This window comes from Charadrius vociferus, unplaced genomic scaffold (assembly GCF_000708025.1).
Source record: "Charadrius vociferus isolate BGI_N301 unplaced genomic scaffold, ASM70802v2 scaffold2044, whole genome shotgun sequence".
NCBI classification, from domain to species: Eukaryota; Metazoa; Chordata; class Aves; order Charadriiformes; family Charadriidae; genus Charadrius; species Charadrius vociferus.
The window spans coordinates 52,154-66,202 of record NW_009647983.1 but is presented as its reverse complement, the minus strand read 5'-3'; the positions used below and the strand labels follow the sequence as shown (position 1 = coordinate 66,202).

The window sequence follows — 14,049 nt, the reverse complement described above, 5'->3', positions numbered from 1 at the left end:
AGAGTGGAAAAAACAGAACAGGCAGATCCATTCCCTGACATACCTTCCCAGCTTCCGTTCCCCACCGAAGAGCTCTCTGAGCTAGCGGGTGCAGCCGTTCGATCTTAGGGAGACACTCAAGTCATCTTGATGGACTCTTCATTAATTTGTCTAACTGTGTTTTAAAACCAGGTTTCTGTTTGGTGATTATTTGCATGGGATGCTTCGTATAGAACTTAATTTTTGTTATTTGAAAATAGACTTTGATCTAAATGTACTGCCTGGTAATTTCACTGCAACACGAGAAATTAGTGAATAACCACTCCGTTAGTACCTTTCACTTTCATAATTTTGGACTCGGTCCTTTCTTCCAGTCAGCAGCGTCCCAGGCTTGTCTCTGGTCGCACAGCTGAACGTTTACTATTAAATAAGAGCAGCACCTGTGTTGTGGCCCTGCGATGAATTGGCACAGCGTGGCCGCGCTGGCGCTGTAGCGCTGTCTCAGCGTTCAGCATGGTGTGGCTGCGTCCAAACTGGCTGTTGGCCCCTGGTTCCTGCTAGACCCTGAACTGTGTCCAGAAGTTATGAGGGGCTAACTAGCTTATGCTAAAGTTGCACCATGGATCATTCTAGTAATTTTTAGCATAGGTGATGAGATGCCCAGGCCGTGGAACTCATGAGGCTACTGCTGATGGACATATCCACGGATTCCAGGCATTGCATTGTACCACAGCTCTGATTATATTTGTCCTTTTTTTCAGATATAGTCTAGTTCTGCAACATGCTTTTAGTTAGGCTGACTAGGACTGCATATAGCTTTCAAGTTACAGATATACCATGAATTTATTGTGACATAAGCATTTTCTGCTCTGTTCTCAATTCCTTTCCTAACAATTCCTAAAAACATGTTAGCTGTTTTGGTACAAATAAACTGTAAACTGACATTTTTAGAACTCTGTCCTCAGTTTCTTCCAGATTTTTCCTAAGTGATAATAGGTGGTTTTGAGTCCGTCCAATGTATGTATGGAGGTTGGTTATATATTTTTTTTTAATGTTCTTGTCTTTGTCAGTGAGGAATTTCATCTGCCAATATAACGTAAAAACGCAAGATCCTGCTGTTAAATTTTGCAAATTAGTCTTGATCATCCTGAATGATCCATCATTTCTTACTGACCTCTTTTCTAGATTATTTATGTAGATGTTGAACAACGTAAGTCTTCAAGGAATTCTCCCAGTGGCCATCCTCTCTTTTGAAAACTGTCTGCTGTCAAACCTTGCTTCTTTTCCCATGGCAGCTTAATATGTAAAACATTTGATGATTTATTTGAAAGCTTTTCAAAATCTTTATGGAGTGTATAAATTGAACTGCCTATTTCCTTCCTCTCATTAACTCTTTGAAAAAACGTTGACCAGTTTGTGATGTTCTCTGCTGTATATTTAACGCCTGCCCATTCTACCATATATGTCCATGTAGCTGCTAGTTCTATTTATTACAATTTCTACTGTTTGCCATATTCACATGCCAGATATGCTGGTCTGTAGCGTTGTGAAGCCAGTTTCTGCCACACTCTGAGGTTTTTTAATTTTTTGGTATGATATGTATGCCTTTCATTTCTCTGATAATGGAGCAGATGCAAGTGGAAGGTTACATACTGCAGTTCATAATTTCTCACTTTCCTTTAGAACTGAGTTATCTAATTCTGCCAATTTGTAAATAAGAGTTTTAAGACCTTTTATTTGCAATAGTCCTTAGTTAAAAGGTCAGTCTGAGTAGGTAGCTGACTAAGTAGCTCTTCAAAATATATAGTCTTAGTCTGAAGCATTTAGATTGAATGTTTTGAAATTATTTTCCTCCTGAACTTCAATTTAGAGTGTGCAGAGACCCGAGTGAAGCAACTGCTGATATCCTGAAGATTATCTTTGAGAACATCGGAATGGTGGGTTGGTTTTGAAAGGCAGAGAAGGACAAAGGAAAAAAGGATATAGGGACTTAGCAACTATTCAGCTTAATGTTATTTCTTGCAGAAATTCAGAAACCATTTGTAAGCATCTAGCAGATATGAAGATAAGCAGCACCTAGCAAAAACTGTTCCAGAATGTATGAAATCAAATCGATCTCTTCTTCTTTAAGATCAGTGTGTTAGTTTCTCAGCTAGCAGGAAGGTCTGTTCAAGTATTGGGTTTTAGAAAGACTTTGGATACTTTTATGACGTTGCCATTGGGGGGGGGGTGTGGTTAAATACAGTAGGAAATATTCAACATAAACATTAGGGAAAGGCATTAATCAGAATGGCAGAGCACTGGTGTGGTTTTCCAACTTGTGTTTTAGATTTCCAGTGACTGGATTTCTACAGCTCTTCCTAGACAAACCTGGTCAGGAAGGATATGAGGATAGTTGAACCTGACTCTGAAGATCAACTTTTGCCCATCCCTACTTTTGTATGATTTTATTGATGCACTTTGAAACAATTCCTCAAGTCTGTCCCATGTAAAAGAAGCTTTTAGGGTGGAAATCTCTCTGAAGTTTTATTAGCTGCCAGTGCGGAGAATGAATTTAGCTTTTCTTTTATACCTTGCTCATCTATCAGCCTTAAACTCTCCAGTAAGCTTACTGCTCCAGGCAGGTTGGGAAAAGTTGTTATTGTTGTGATCCTTGAAAAAGGGTGGGTCTTTTTTCATATTTAGCTTTCCATTTCACTCATCAGTTTTTCTTTTATGTTTTTCCCCTGTGGACAAGACTTTCAGTTTTTGAAGGATGCTGCTGTTCTTTACATTCTAATGGCCTTCCCCAGTTGCCCTTTTTGTTGCCCTGGCCTCCCTGCCCCCAAATCCTGGAGAATGATACACGAGTACTCTGCATCTCCAGTATGATGTTTCTGGTCAATCCCTTGCTGTCGACACATGCTTTATCCTCTTAGCTGTTTAATAAGTGTCTTTACTGACACTCCCCCTTTTCGGAGGTCAACATTTTCATAATGAGGTTTCCTTTCTGCTCCTACCAGGATGCTTAATTTGAATACAATAAGCCCTGTTGTAATTTTTTTCCAGTGTGTATGCAGAGCAATGGATCGCTCTTGCCCTGTTCGTGGTCATCTTGCCTTCTGATCTGCCTGAGCATTCTGCCTCCCTGTCGTTGTCTTAGTGTGGGAGTTAATACTCTGGTTTTAAAACTTTTCTTTTCCTGCTTTGGCATAGTATTCCAATCCATAGGGATCCTGTGATACTTGTTGTTAGCTAGTTTGTTATTTGACTCTAAGCTTGCTTTATTTCGTATTCAAATGGTGTGTATGTGTCTAAATACAGATCAAACCTTGGAGTGGGATCTACTTTCAGCCTTGTGAAGATGAGATAGGATGGGTTTCTGCATGTACATGCACTGACAAAGATTTGATCTAGGAACCTGTATCTCTGGAGGCCTTTTCCTTGCCGAGGTTTCTGCCCTGAGGCTGCCGCTCATTCTTGTCTTCACATGTTAGATACAAGCCTGTGCTCCTGGAGATAGGGAAATCATACTGCAGTGACATTGCAGCTGGGTCTTAGGTACTCTGGAGCCAGTCTTGCCCAAAAAGCTGAGATAAATTGATCATCTCAATGTGACTCGTGCTTTTAAACTGAATCAGGTGTAGCTTTTGGCAGTGACATCTGGCCGTGCAGGAATATGCTCCGAGACTTGAACTTTCCCCTGTACACTTCCACCTTTCTGCATGGTCTTTCAGACATCCTGAAAACTCCACGTGCTGTTTTGCAAACAGCAGCAGTATCTCTTTATAATTTTGTAGGAACATAAAAGTACACACCCTGGAGAATCCTCCATATACTTACCTTTTTCACTGAATTCAGTGCTACATGTTATATATTTTGCTTTAGTCTCCTGAAGACCTTCATACCACTGCATCTGTGTTGCATTAGCAGGAAATGCAGCTGAGGCTTTGGCATGACTTAGCTGAATGCTGCTTCTCTAGAAAACATTAATAAAATGATTCACGGAGGAAACTCAGAGTTTTACAGTGGGTTTCACACTGGAGACGTGGAAGATGTAATCCTGGATTCACTGGTGATTAAGTATTGTGGTTATAGCTGAGTCATTGTAGTCTCTAAGTGTTCAGCCCCTGAAGGCTTTTGAAGTCCCCAACAGCTGAAGGCACTCCACACCTGTGGGTACCAGCGCCTGCCTTTGTACCTCCACTGCTCCTCGGTCCTGCTTCTCGGGCAAGTGTGAAGAAGTGGAAAGTGCATGTGGTGGGGTTTTCTTTTCCCTGCTGTCCTAAAACTGTCAGTGCCAGGACTCCCATTGCAGTTTGAAACACACCTTGGAGTTTGTAAAGCCTTGTCTGGAAGTTAAAAGCAACAGGCTTCATTCCTCCCCGTGGGGAGATAGTCCTGTGGTCTTGCCCGTCTTGGGGAGGGGAAGAGCCTGCGTGGCAGTTCCTCACACTTACCTTGCTGTGCTATATTGTGCTCATGGGCTCATCCTTCTCTCACTTGAACAAAATTGTTTTCTCGGTGCTTGCATCTTTGGAAAACACATCCCATCTTACTGCTTTGCAGGTCAGTCTTGTGCTTCAAAGAGCTCTTCCCAATGCTTACCATTTTGCTGGAACTGTCTTAAATGCTTGTTCAGGAGGAGGGTCTGCTTAGGAAACCACACAGCCCTGAGCACTTAATTCATTGCTGACAGATGATTTTTGAGGCTCTTAGTCACTTCTGATGCCTTGGTGAGCATGAGGGATTTCGGGAATATTTTATCCTGGTGGATTGTCTGTTGCTTCTCTGCATAGCCATAATAAGAGGGTAAATCTGTGTGTTGTGGTGGGTTGACCTTGTCTGGATGCCAGGTGCCCACCAAGCCACTCTATCGCTCCCTTCCTCAGCAAGATGGACAGTGGGGGGGAAATAAGATGGAAAAAAATAACCTCGTGGGTCAAGATAAAGGCAGTTTAATAAAGCAAAAGCAAAGGCCATGCATGGAAGCGAAGGAAAACAAGAGATTTATTCTCTACTTCCCATCAGCAGGCGATGTCCAGCCACTTCCCAGGAGGTTGGGCTTCAGTACAAGAAGCCATTGCTCCAGAAGACAAATGTTGTAATCACAGAAGTGTTTAGCTTGGAAAAGACCTTTAAGATTATCGAGTCCAACCGTTAATGTAGCACTGCCAATTTACCACTAACCCATGCCCCTCAGCACCACGTCTACACGTCTTTTAAACACCTCCAGGGATGGCAACTCCACTACTGCCCTGGGCAGCCTGTGCCAGTGCTGGACAACCCTTTCTGTGAAGACATTTTTCCTAATATTCTTCCTAAATCTCCCTTGGCGAAACTTGAGGCCATTTCCTCTTGTCCTATTGTCTGTTCCTTGGGAGAAGAGACCAACCCCACCTTGCTACACCCTCCTTTCAGGTCTCCCCCCCAGGTCCCTCAGCTGCTCCTCATCAGATGTGTGCTCCAGACCCCTCACCAGCTCTGTTGGTGATAACGAATGGTAATAACTAATGTCTCCCATCTGTCTGCATGTCCATGATTAATTCCTTGAGCCAGTTCAGTTTCTCTGGCCGCTGTGGCAGCAATGTGCTTTGGAGGCAGTTACTGACTCATCTTACAAAACCCGTTAGATGTCTCTGGGACTGCTGTGCTGCTAGACCTAAGGTGTGTGTGCTGGGCCGATGGCTCTCCTGTGCCCCAAAGGGACACACACCTATTAGATCTGAAGACTCATTTTGATGGATCATCTTCCACAGCCGGAGGGCTCCAAAGGGGAATCTTGTTTTTCTAGATGTTTTGGTTATAACACTGAGTGAGCACCTTTGTATCCTCTGGCAAGGGGGACAAGGTACTGCCACAGCCAGCTGTGCTCACAGAGGGTACCTGGTTTGAGGGTGAGCAGCAGCCGATGAGGTCTGGGAGATGGGCAAAAGGGTCCTGTGTGAAGCCTCATCAGTTTGCAGCAGCAGTGTCTGCCATGACGCCTGTGCTGGAGCTGCACGGGAAGCAGCAAAGGTTTCTTGTGTTCTGTGTCACCCAGATGTTCTCCTACAGTAATCTGTCTTTGGGTACCCACAGTCAGGCACATCAGAGATTCCCAGATCACTATTTAATCTCAGTGTCCTTGCTTCAAAGAAACGGTTTGTTTAACTACTAAAGCTTTTCATATTGGGGCTGGCTTCCAGCTGCTGTGGTAACAGAAGACGACCTTTCCCTGTTGCGTTGCGTTGCGTTGCACGGTGCTGCCGGGCCGGTGGACAGCACCTTCCCGCAGGCTGTGCCGCAGCCCCGTGCCCTGCCGGCTCACCACAGATGTGCTGGCGCCATCGCTGCAGAGCTCTCGGTGGCTTTCTAAGATCAAGCTACAGGGTGCTGTGAAGAAAATCCCTTGACCCTAGCTGTGGCAGAAAGATTGCAACATTCGGTCATCTTCTCCATGCGGTGGGTGATCAGGTGTCCACGTTGGTATTATTAGATCTGTCAGCTGCTTCCAGTCGCACAGAGCTGCTGTCTCCTCTGCAGACCCCGCGGGGCAGGGACGGGCTGCCCTCTGGTCACTCTCCTCTCCCTTTCTGGTCTCAGCAGGTACCTGTGGCCGGCACTCCTCCACCAGAACAGGTCCCTGTCACGAGTGGCGCAGGCTGTTACCCACCCCGTCCCAGTTCAGTGCGTGTGTAAGGCCATGGGGGAAGGCTCTGGAGAGCTGCGGGGCACAGCATGGCCCACGTGCAGGTGACCCACTGGTGTCTGACACACGCTGGGTGGTGCAGTTCTGTGTCCTGGAGATGAAGAAGAGACGTCAGCGTCATTATGCTGGTCCAGGTTGGGCAGGCAGGAACGATTGCAGGTTGGAAGAGAAACTGGAGGAGATTGCCGCTGCCCCCCGTGATGGCCGGCAGTTGTGTCAGCGGCCACTGGGCATGTTCCCTGTCCTGTAGTTCCTGATTTGGGATGAGATACTCCTGCGCTTTGACTAGTTTTTCTCCTCCAAGGACTGCCGAGGCGCGCTCGGGACACTGCCCTGCTCATTGCTGGGACGCCTGGAGCAGCTCTGCCCATAGCGAAACCCTCTGTCCCTGCGGCGGACTGCCCCGGCCGCCCTCGGGCCACTGGATCCCTGTCGTACGAGCGAGGACATCGCAGCTGTCAGTGCTTCAGGTCTACTGGTTTATGGCCTGCTAGTTTACTCTGTAAGTAAAAACAGCCTAAATAAAAGGCTGCATGTAGCATGCTCCTGGACTGTTGTTCCAGGACCATCTCACAGAGCGTTCGGATCCGCCGGGTGGTTTTCCGCCATGGCACAAGGTTCTGCACATGTTCTCCTTTGTGGCCATACCCCTCTGAGCAGCCCCTGCTCACTCCACCCAGGTCATCAAGTGATCTGGAAGACCCGACACTATCATTATGAGCCACTTCTTCCATCTATAATTTTCTCATAGGAATTTTGTTTTATTTTGGCTCTTTAATAAAAATATTACTGGTGCCAGTCCTTCAAGACTGCATATAAACACATCTTCCCATGTGATTCTTTGTTCAGTTTCATCTCATGACTGGTGGTTGGCAGGTCTTTATTCGGCATGTGCTGCCTTGAAAGTTTAACGTTTTAAGCAAAGTGCTGACTTTTATACATATAGTTATATGTAAGTTATATATAGTATAGGTATATGCAAGTTACATACCTTACCTAAATCTGTTACATCAGCATGTTTAGTTTTATCAGGCAAAATCATAGTATCTCTAAGAGCAGATGTTGACTTGGATTGGCAAGATCTGCTTCCATAAGCCCACGTCAATGGACATTAATTGTCTATCCTCTTCATTTGAGATCCTATAAGAGCTGGCCAGTCTTTTGCTTTTCTGCCCTTTTTCTGTGATTGTCAGGTCACCTTGGTATTCCCTTTCAAGCTCTCATTAAAACACTAGGGTCACTCCTCTTTATTTCTCTCTTAGATCACTTATTTTTCTGTGATCTTCCTTTTTCTTTTTTTCCTCCTCTCTTCCTCCCACTCTGCATTTTTGGGAGCACGGTCAGAATAGAGCTCAGTCTCTTTGTTGTCTAGAGCTGCAGTATTGAACCTTTTTAACAGCAACCATTTTGCAAGGTTTCTGTTCTTTGTCAATGACCACTTGATCCCTTCTCTGCAGGCACATTTGAAAAGTCCCTTGTCTGCTGTTTCTTTCTTTCTCTCAAATCTCACCACCTTTTCACTTCCCACTGCGTTCCCTCTGCCTCTCCCTTTGCTCAGCTGACGCCGAGCTGCTTCCCACCCTCCTCATGCTTTACCCTCGATTCCCCTGCTCCCCTTTGCTTCCCGGAGCGTTGCCCCTGTGTGCATTACTCCTCGTCACGCCAGCTGCGCGCACGGCGCTGTTTGGCTGGAGGAATGGGAGGGAAGCTGGGATGTGCTAGCAGGAAAACCAAGCGCTGAGTGGCTGTTAGAGCTCTGCTGTAAAAACAGAGCGTGCGTGGCTCTCCTGCCTTTACCCTTAGCCATGGGAAAGCTGGCAGCGTGCGGAGAGGCTCCCAAGCACTGTGCTCAGCCCACTCATACCACTCTTTCTTTGCCCTGTGACAGAGAATGGCTCATTCACTACAGTCTTAAGCGCACTCCTGGACGCTGCGGCTGAACCCCGCCACCTCCTGTGGTCTGCCCTGCTCCCCTCTCTGCCACCCTTCTCTGGATGTCGTTTAGTTTGTTTCTCAGTTTGTAGCTCTAATTTTTCTTTCTCGTGATCTGTGAGCCATGTCCAGGTTCCTATGTCCTACATCGTTCTTTGCCTCTCACATAAAAACCTAAATTACTAGATTGATGTCTTGCAAGTCGCACTGTTCTTTCTGGTCCCCCTTGTCAAGATGAACTACAGAAATTCGCAGTCCTTCACTGTTTAATCTTCTTCCTCTCTTAATAGCACCTTCATGATCACAAAAAATGTCTCCTGTGCTCTGTTGCATAGTTGTATTAATTACTGAGCTGCTGGAGTGTTTCCAGCTTTTAAAAATCTCTCAGCTGCTCCAGGAGTGGGTGGTTGGTTTCTGTTGTTGACTGTCGGTCAAGTTACCCTCTGTGCTCTCAGCAGCCCGGTGTTCTGACCACCGTTCGCTTGTGCTGCGCACACACACACACACACACATCTTCCTGTACCGGGACGACTGCTCTGCCGACCAGGACCCTCGTCTTTCTGAAGGGCTTACCTCAAGGCTGTGGCATCGTATATTCGTTGGTCTAGAACGCACGCTGGAATACATAATGCCTTTTGTGCTGCTCGTCAGGTGTCGGTAATACTCTGAGAAAGAGCTTACATTGACCAAAAGCTTCCCTTTTCATAGAATCAGTCACAAAATGGTTAGAGTTGGAAGGGACCGTAAAGATCATGGAGTTCCAACACCCCTGCCGTGGGCAGGGACACGTCCCTCTAGACCAGGTTGCTCAAAGCCCCATCCAGCCTGGCCTCGCACACCTCCAGGGATGGAGCTTCCACAACTTCTCTAGGCAGTTGTTTATACCTGCGCTTACATGTGAAAATAGAGCTTCCTAGGTAGGACGGGCCTGAACAGTTGACCTAAGTGCCAAAATGGGCCTAAGCTCCCTTTCAGGAAGCTGATAGCTTTGTCCAGACCTGATGCGAAAGAGCTCACTGAGGTTTGCCAAGGGCCATCCGAAAATCCTGCTGTTCTGGAGATGCAGCCGCTGGGAGGTGTGAGAGGGATCCCCAGCACTCTGCTGCTGTGTGACTTCTCCGTGTCTGGGTTAGTTCTGGTTTGTGTCCCCAGATTTACAAGTATCTAAAGGGTGGGTTGAAGGAGGATGGAGCCAGACTCTTTTTCAGTGGTTCCCAGTGACAGGACGAGGGGCAACGCGCCAGACTCTTTTTCAGTGGAGTTCCATTCAAATACAAGGAAAAACTACTTTTCGGTTCGGGTGCCAGAGCAGTGGCACAGACTGCCCAGGGAGGGGGTGGAGTCCCCTTCTCTGGAGATTTTCAAGACCCGCCTGGATGCAGTCCTGAGGGATGTGCTCTGGGCAGTCCTGCTTTAGCAGGGAGTGGGACTAAATGATCTCTAGAGGTCCCTTCACACTCTGAAAATTCCGTGATTCTGTGATTTGCCCCAGGAGTTGGGTTGCTCAGGAGCACATTTTGCTTTTGGGAGGACCACCCTCTTTAAATGGTTTCTGCTCTCTTTCAGGAGAAGAGGTTGCCCTGTACTGTGCCAAGTACCTTCCTGAGATAATCAAAGACCAGAAGGCCTATAAGGAAGGCAAATTGCAAAAGGTAAGAATCTGGCTCTGCCCTTAAACAAGTGAGCACCAATGCAGAGGAAAGCTGTTGTTTAGGGCTGTGGGTACCTAATACTTATGTGCAGGGCCCCGTCCCTCCAAGGTCTATCTGCCATGTCTTCCATTTTAATTTCCCTTCCTTGTTTCTAGGAGTGTACACCAGGTGTTGATTGTATTGTCAGATAAATATTCTGTTTTCCAGCTTTCTCTGTTTGCCTTTTTTTTTTTTTTATTTGCAGACTCATTCCAGTCAAAGGTGTGGGCTGGTTCTTTGAGTGCTTTTGGTGGGTTGTTTTTTGGGGGCCAGGGATAGCTTTTGTGAGAGGTGGGAGGTCAGTTCGTGTCTTGCTTCCACCAAGCGATCCCTCTGTTGTGATTCTGCCTCATAGTACTAACGGCTGGTCTGACATCGGGTATGCCCCGATGCTGGAGCAGGGGGTTGGATCGGATGGACCCCAGAGGTCCTCGCCAGCCTCAGCCATTCCGTGATTCTGCATGGTGTGCATTCTGGAAGAGATGTGATTGCACAGCATGACGCGCCAGGTCTCCTTTAGCAGTAGGCTTTCTGTCCAAATTTCTCAGTGAAGTTTCAGCTGGAGTTGAACTGCCACCCCTCAGCCCTGTTTATTGCTTTGGGCTGGTGCTAGGGGAATTCTGATTCGTTTGGTAGCTTAATCCCACAAGTGACAAACCAGTCTGTCGCAGTTTTCTGTAGGGCTTCTCCATGGGGTGCAGGGTTCTAGGATGTGTCGGAAGCCTCTGAGCTGGGAAGTGGGCTGAGTTGTGAAGTGAAACAGTAGGAAATCCAGTGCTTGGCAGACGTGATTGCACAGCGTGAGTATCCTGTGACTGCCAGCCTTGAAGCAGATGTAAAGTGATACCGTCACCCTGAATGCTGTGTGTTGGTCTGAAAATGCCGAATTTGTTTGCCCTCATTCTCCAGCTGACAGGCATCCTGTAAGGAAGATGAAACTGTGCACACTCTCATGTCTGTGTTCATGCGTAGGCCCTGGAAGATGCTTTCTTAGCCATAGACGCCAAGCTCACCACTGAGGAGGTGATTAAAGAGCTCTCTCAGATGGCTGGGCGACCCCAAGATGATGAAGATGAGAAGGAGAAAGTTGCTGATGAAGATGATGGTAAGTCAGATGCCACTGAATAGACAAGACTGCAGCTCCAGGACAGGGGCTGAGAGCAGCTGGGCCAGGTCTCCTTTAGCAGTAGGCTTTCTGTCCAAATTTCTCAGTGAAGTTTCAGCTGGAGTTGAACTGCCACCCCTCAGCCCTGTTTATTGCTTTGGGCTGGTGCTAGGGGAATTCTGATTCGTTTGGTAGCTTAATCCCACGAGTAACAAACCAGTCTGTCGCAGTTTTCTGTAGGGCTTCTCCATGGGGTGCAGGGTTCTAGGATGTGTCGGAAGCCTCGGAGCTGGGAAGTGGGCTGAGTTGTGAAGTGAAACAGTAGGAAATCCAGTGCTTGGCTCTCCCGGGCTGGTGGCAGACGCCAGCTGCAGGTAGGGTTGAAGTAGATTCTGGTCTCTTCAGGCAATTTTTTTCTCACAAAGAAACAAGTATGCTTTTCCACCAGCAAGTAGTTGCCAGACCATGAAGCCAGCTAGAAGGTGAATTGCAGGGAAGAATCCTGTGCTGTTCTTGGCTGAGTATCCTGTGACTGCCAGCCTTGAAGCAGATGTAAAGTGATACCGTCACCCTGAATGCTGTGTGTTGGTCTGAAAATGCCGAATTTGTTTGCCCTCATCCTCCAGCTGACAGACACTAAGTGGGGTTTTGGTGGGTTGGTTGGGTTTTTCTTCTTTGCCCTGTATTTTCAGGAGTACTTGGGATATGGGTATTTGTTTTCCTTTTGGGATTGATTAGCAAAGAAAATGACAACCAAGGGATGTCAATAGGGAAACAGTGGTCGTTGGCTCACAGCTTAGGGAAAGTCATCCTGTTTTCTGTCCACTGTCCCGCTTGGGAGATTCTGCACTTGCTGCCTAAAGCTATTCTGTCGTCTGTTTGTGAGTGTCTGGGTTGCAGCCGGTTGGGACCCCTGTGGTGCTTAAGGCCCACGGGGCAACTGCTATAACAAAGCGTTGTTCCCCGTTGAAGTATTAATGAACAAACCTGCACGCGAAAGCAGTCTATCTGCGTCCCCCACATCCTCAGCTGAGCCTGCGCTCAGGGAATACGGGGCTTTTCCCCCTCCAACCTTACAGCTAACTTAAACGCTCTGTGCTGCCTGCAAGTCCGCCAGACAGCATCAGAGGCCGGAGGCACTAGGGCGACTCGCAGGCTGCGCGCCTTGGCTGTGGTTGGAAGTCGTTCCCCTGCCATTTGCGTATTGCTCATCTGCAGCGCCTGGAAGCCGTGGGACGGCACAGGCCTGGCTGCGTCTGTGCCTGCGAGTGATCAGCCTGTTGAGCGCTGCTGAAACCTGTCTGCGACAGCAACCCGCAGCCGGGCAGCTCACCGCTGAACCCAGCGTGTGCTGCACCGCTGCTGCTATGGTGAAGTGTCCTGCTTTCTGACCATCTTTGTCCCCATCCCCCTCCCCCTTTCCGTTTTTAGTGGATAATGAGGAAGCTGCTCTTCTGCACGAAGAAGCCGCAATGACCATTGAGGAGCTTCTCACACGTTATGGACAAAACTGCACCAAGAACCTCAAAAACAAGTCTTTAGCTCCAGCTGGGGAGAACGCTGCAGAGGGGACAGGCAAGCAGCATGATGGGGAGTCAAATATGAATGGAGAGGCTGACCCAGGGGAGCTTACCGACCACAAGGAGAGGAAGAATGGGAAGCCAGATGAAGAAATCACGGGTATTTCCTCCACCTCAGACAAAGCCAGCGCTGGAGGCAACAGTCCTGCTCTGCAGAAGCCTGAACTAGGCAAAGGTGACGAGGCCGTCACCTCTTCTACTGGGGAGGCCGGGCCCTCCTGCTCCTCTACGGGAAAGCCCCAGCGCACAACCAAATCCAAATTTTTTGAGGACAGTGAGGATGAGTCAGATGAGGTTGAGGAAGAGGAGGAAGACAGTGAGGTAGGAAACAGCACTGGGACAGAGTGGCCTTCTGGCTGGGCAGAATGCATTGCTTACTGTGGTACTTGAGCTGCGAGCCTCTGGCTCATCCTAGGTGTGTCCTAGGAGTAGGTTTTTCAGGCTGATACGTTGAGACCATCTCATGGGAGTGTGGGGGATTGTTTAGATAACCCTGAAGGAAACATACCCTCATCTGTGCAGCAGCCATAATGGATAGCCCTTGGTCTTCTGCATGCACCATCCCTCCATTCACTGTGGTAGCTGTAACTAGCTGCTCTGATTGTAGATGTCAGGTGTCGGGGAGACGTACCAGGTCATCTCACTCTTCTGGGGTGAACTTGTCATCTGTCCCCAGAACGGAGGGACCAGCTGTCTGGGGAGGGCACTGCGAGTGTCATTGTGTTGACTCCTGGTGGTATCTCTCGTTTCTTGTAGGAATGCAGTGAAGATGAGGATGGTTACAGCAGTGAAGAGGCAGAAAATGAAGATGATGAAGATGACACTGAAGAAGCAGAGGAGGATGAGGATGAAGAGGAAGAAATGTTGTTACCAGGCATGGAGGGGAAAGAGGAGGTGCACACCCAGTTCTTGTGTTCTGCAGCATAGTATGGAGCCAAGGGCACTCGGGGGGACGCAGCAAGGAGTTATTTCGGTTCAGATGGGGATAAAACATCCCTTTTGTTCTCCTGAGGCTGAGCACAGCCACTGAGAGCCTGACTTTGTGCAAAAGGCTGAGGGATGGGGCATGAATCTGGGGAGCGGGTTGAGATC

The 14,049-nt window shown here is 47.8% G+C and overlaps 1 protein-coding gene across 1 annotated transcript in view; it reads left to right on the top strand.

Annotated features, from left to right (window-relative positions):
• Nucleotides 1-14,049, top strand: part of PPM1G (protein phosphatase, Mg2+/Mn2+ dependent, 1G) — an 18,757-nt gene that overhangs the window by 682 nt on the left and 4,026 nt on the right. The window contains exons 3-6 of the mRNA XM_009883466.1: nucleotides 10,148-10,233; nucleotides 11,245-11,377; nucleotides 12,809-13,278; nucleotides 13,714-13,851. Of these exons, the coding sequence (XP_009881768.1) occupies nucleotides 10,148-10,233; nucleotides 11,245-11,377; nucleotides 12,809-13,278; nucleotides 13,714-13,851 (827 nt within the window). The remainder of the gene's footprint in view (nucleotides 1-10,147; nucleotides 10,234-11,244; nucleotides 11,378-12,808; nucleotides 13,279-13,713; nucleotides 13,852-14,049) is intronic.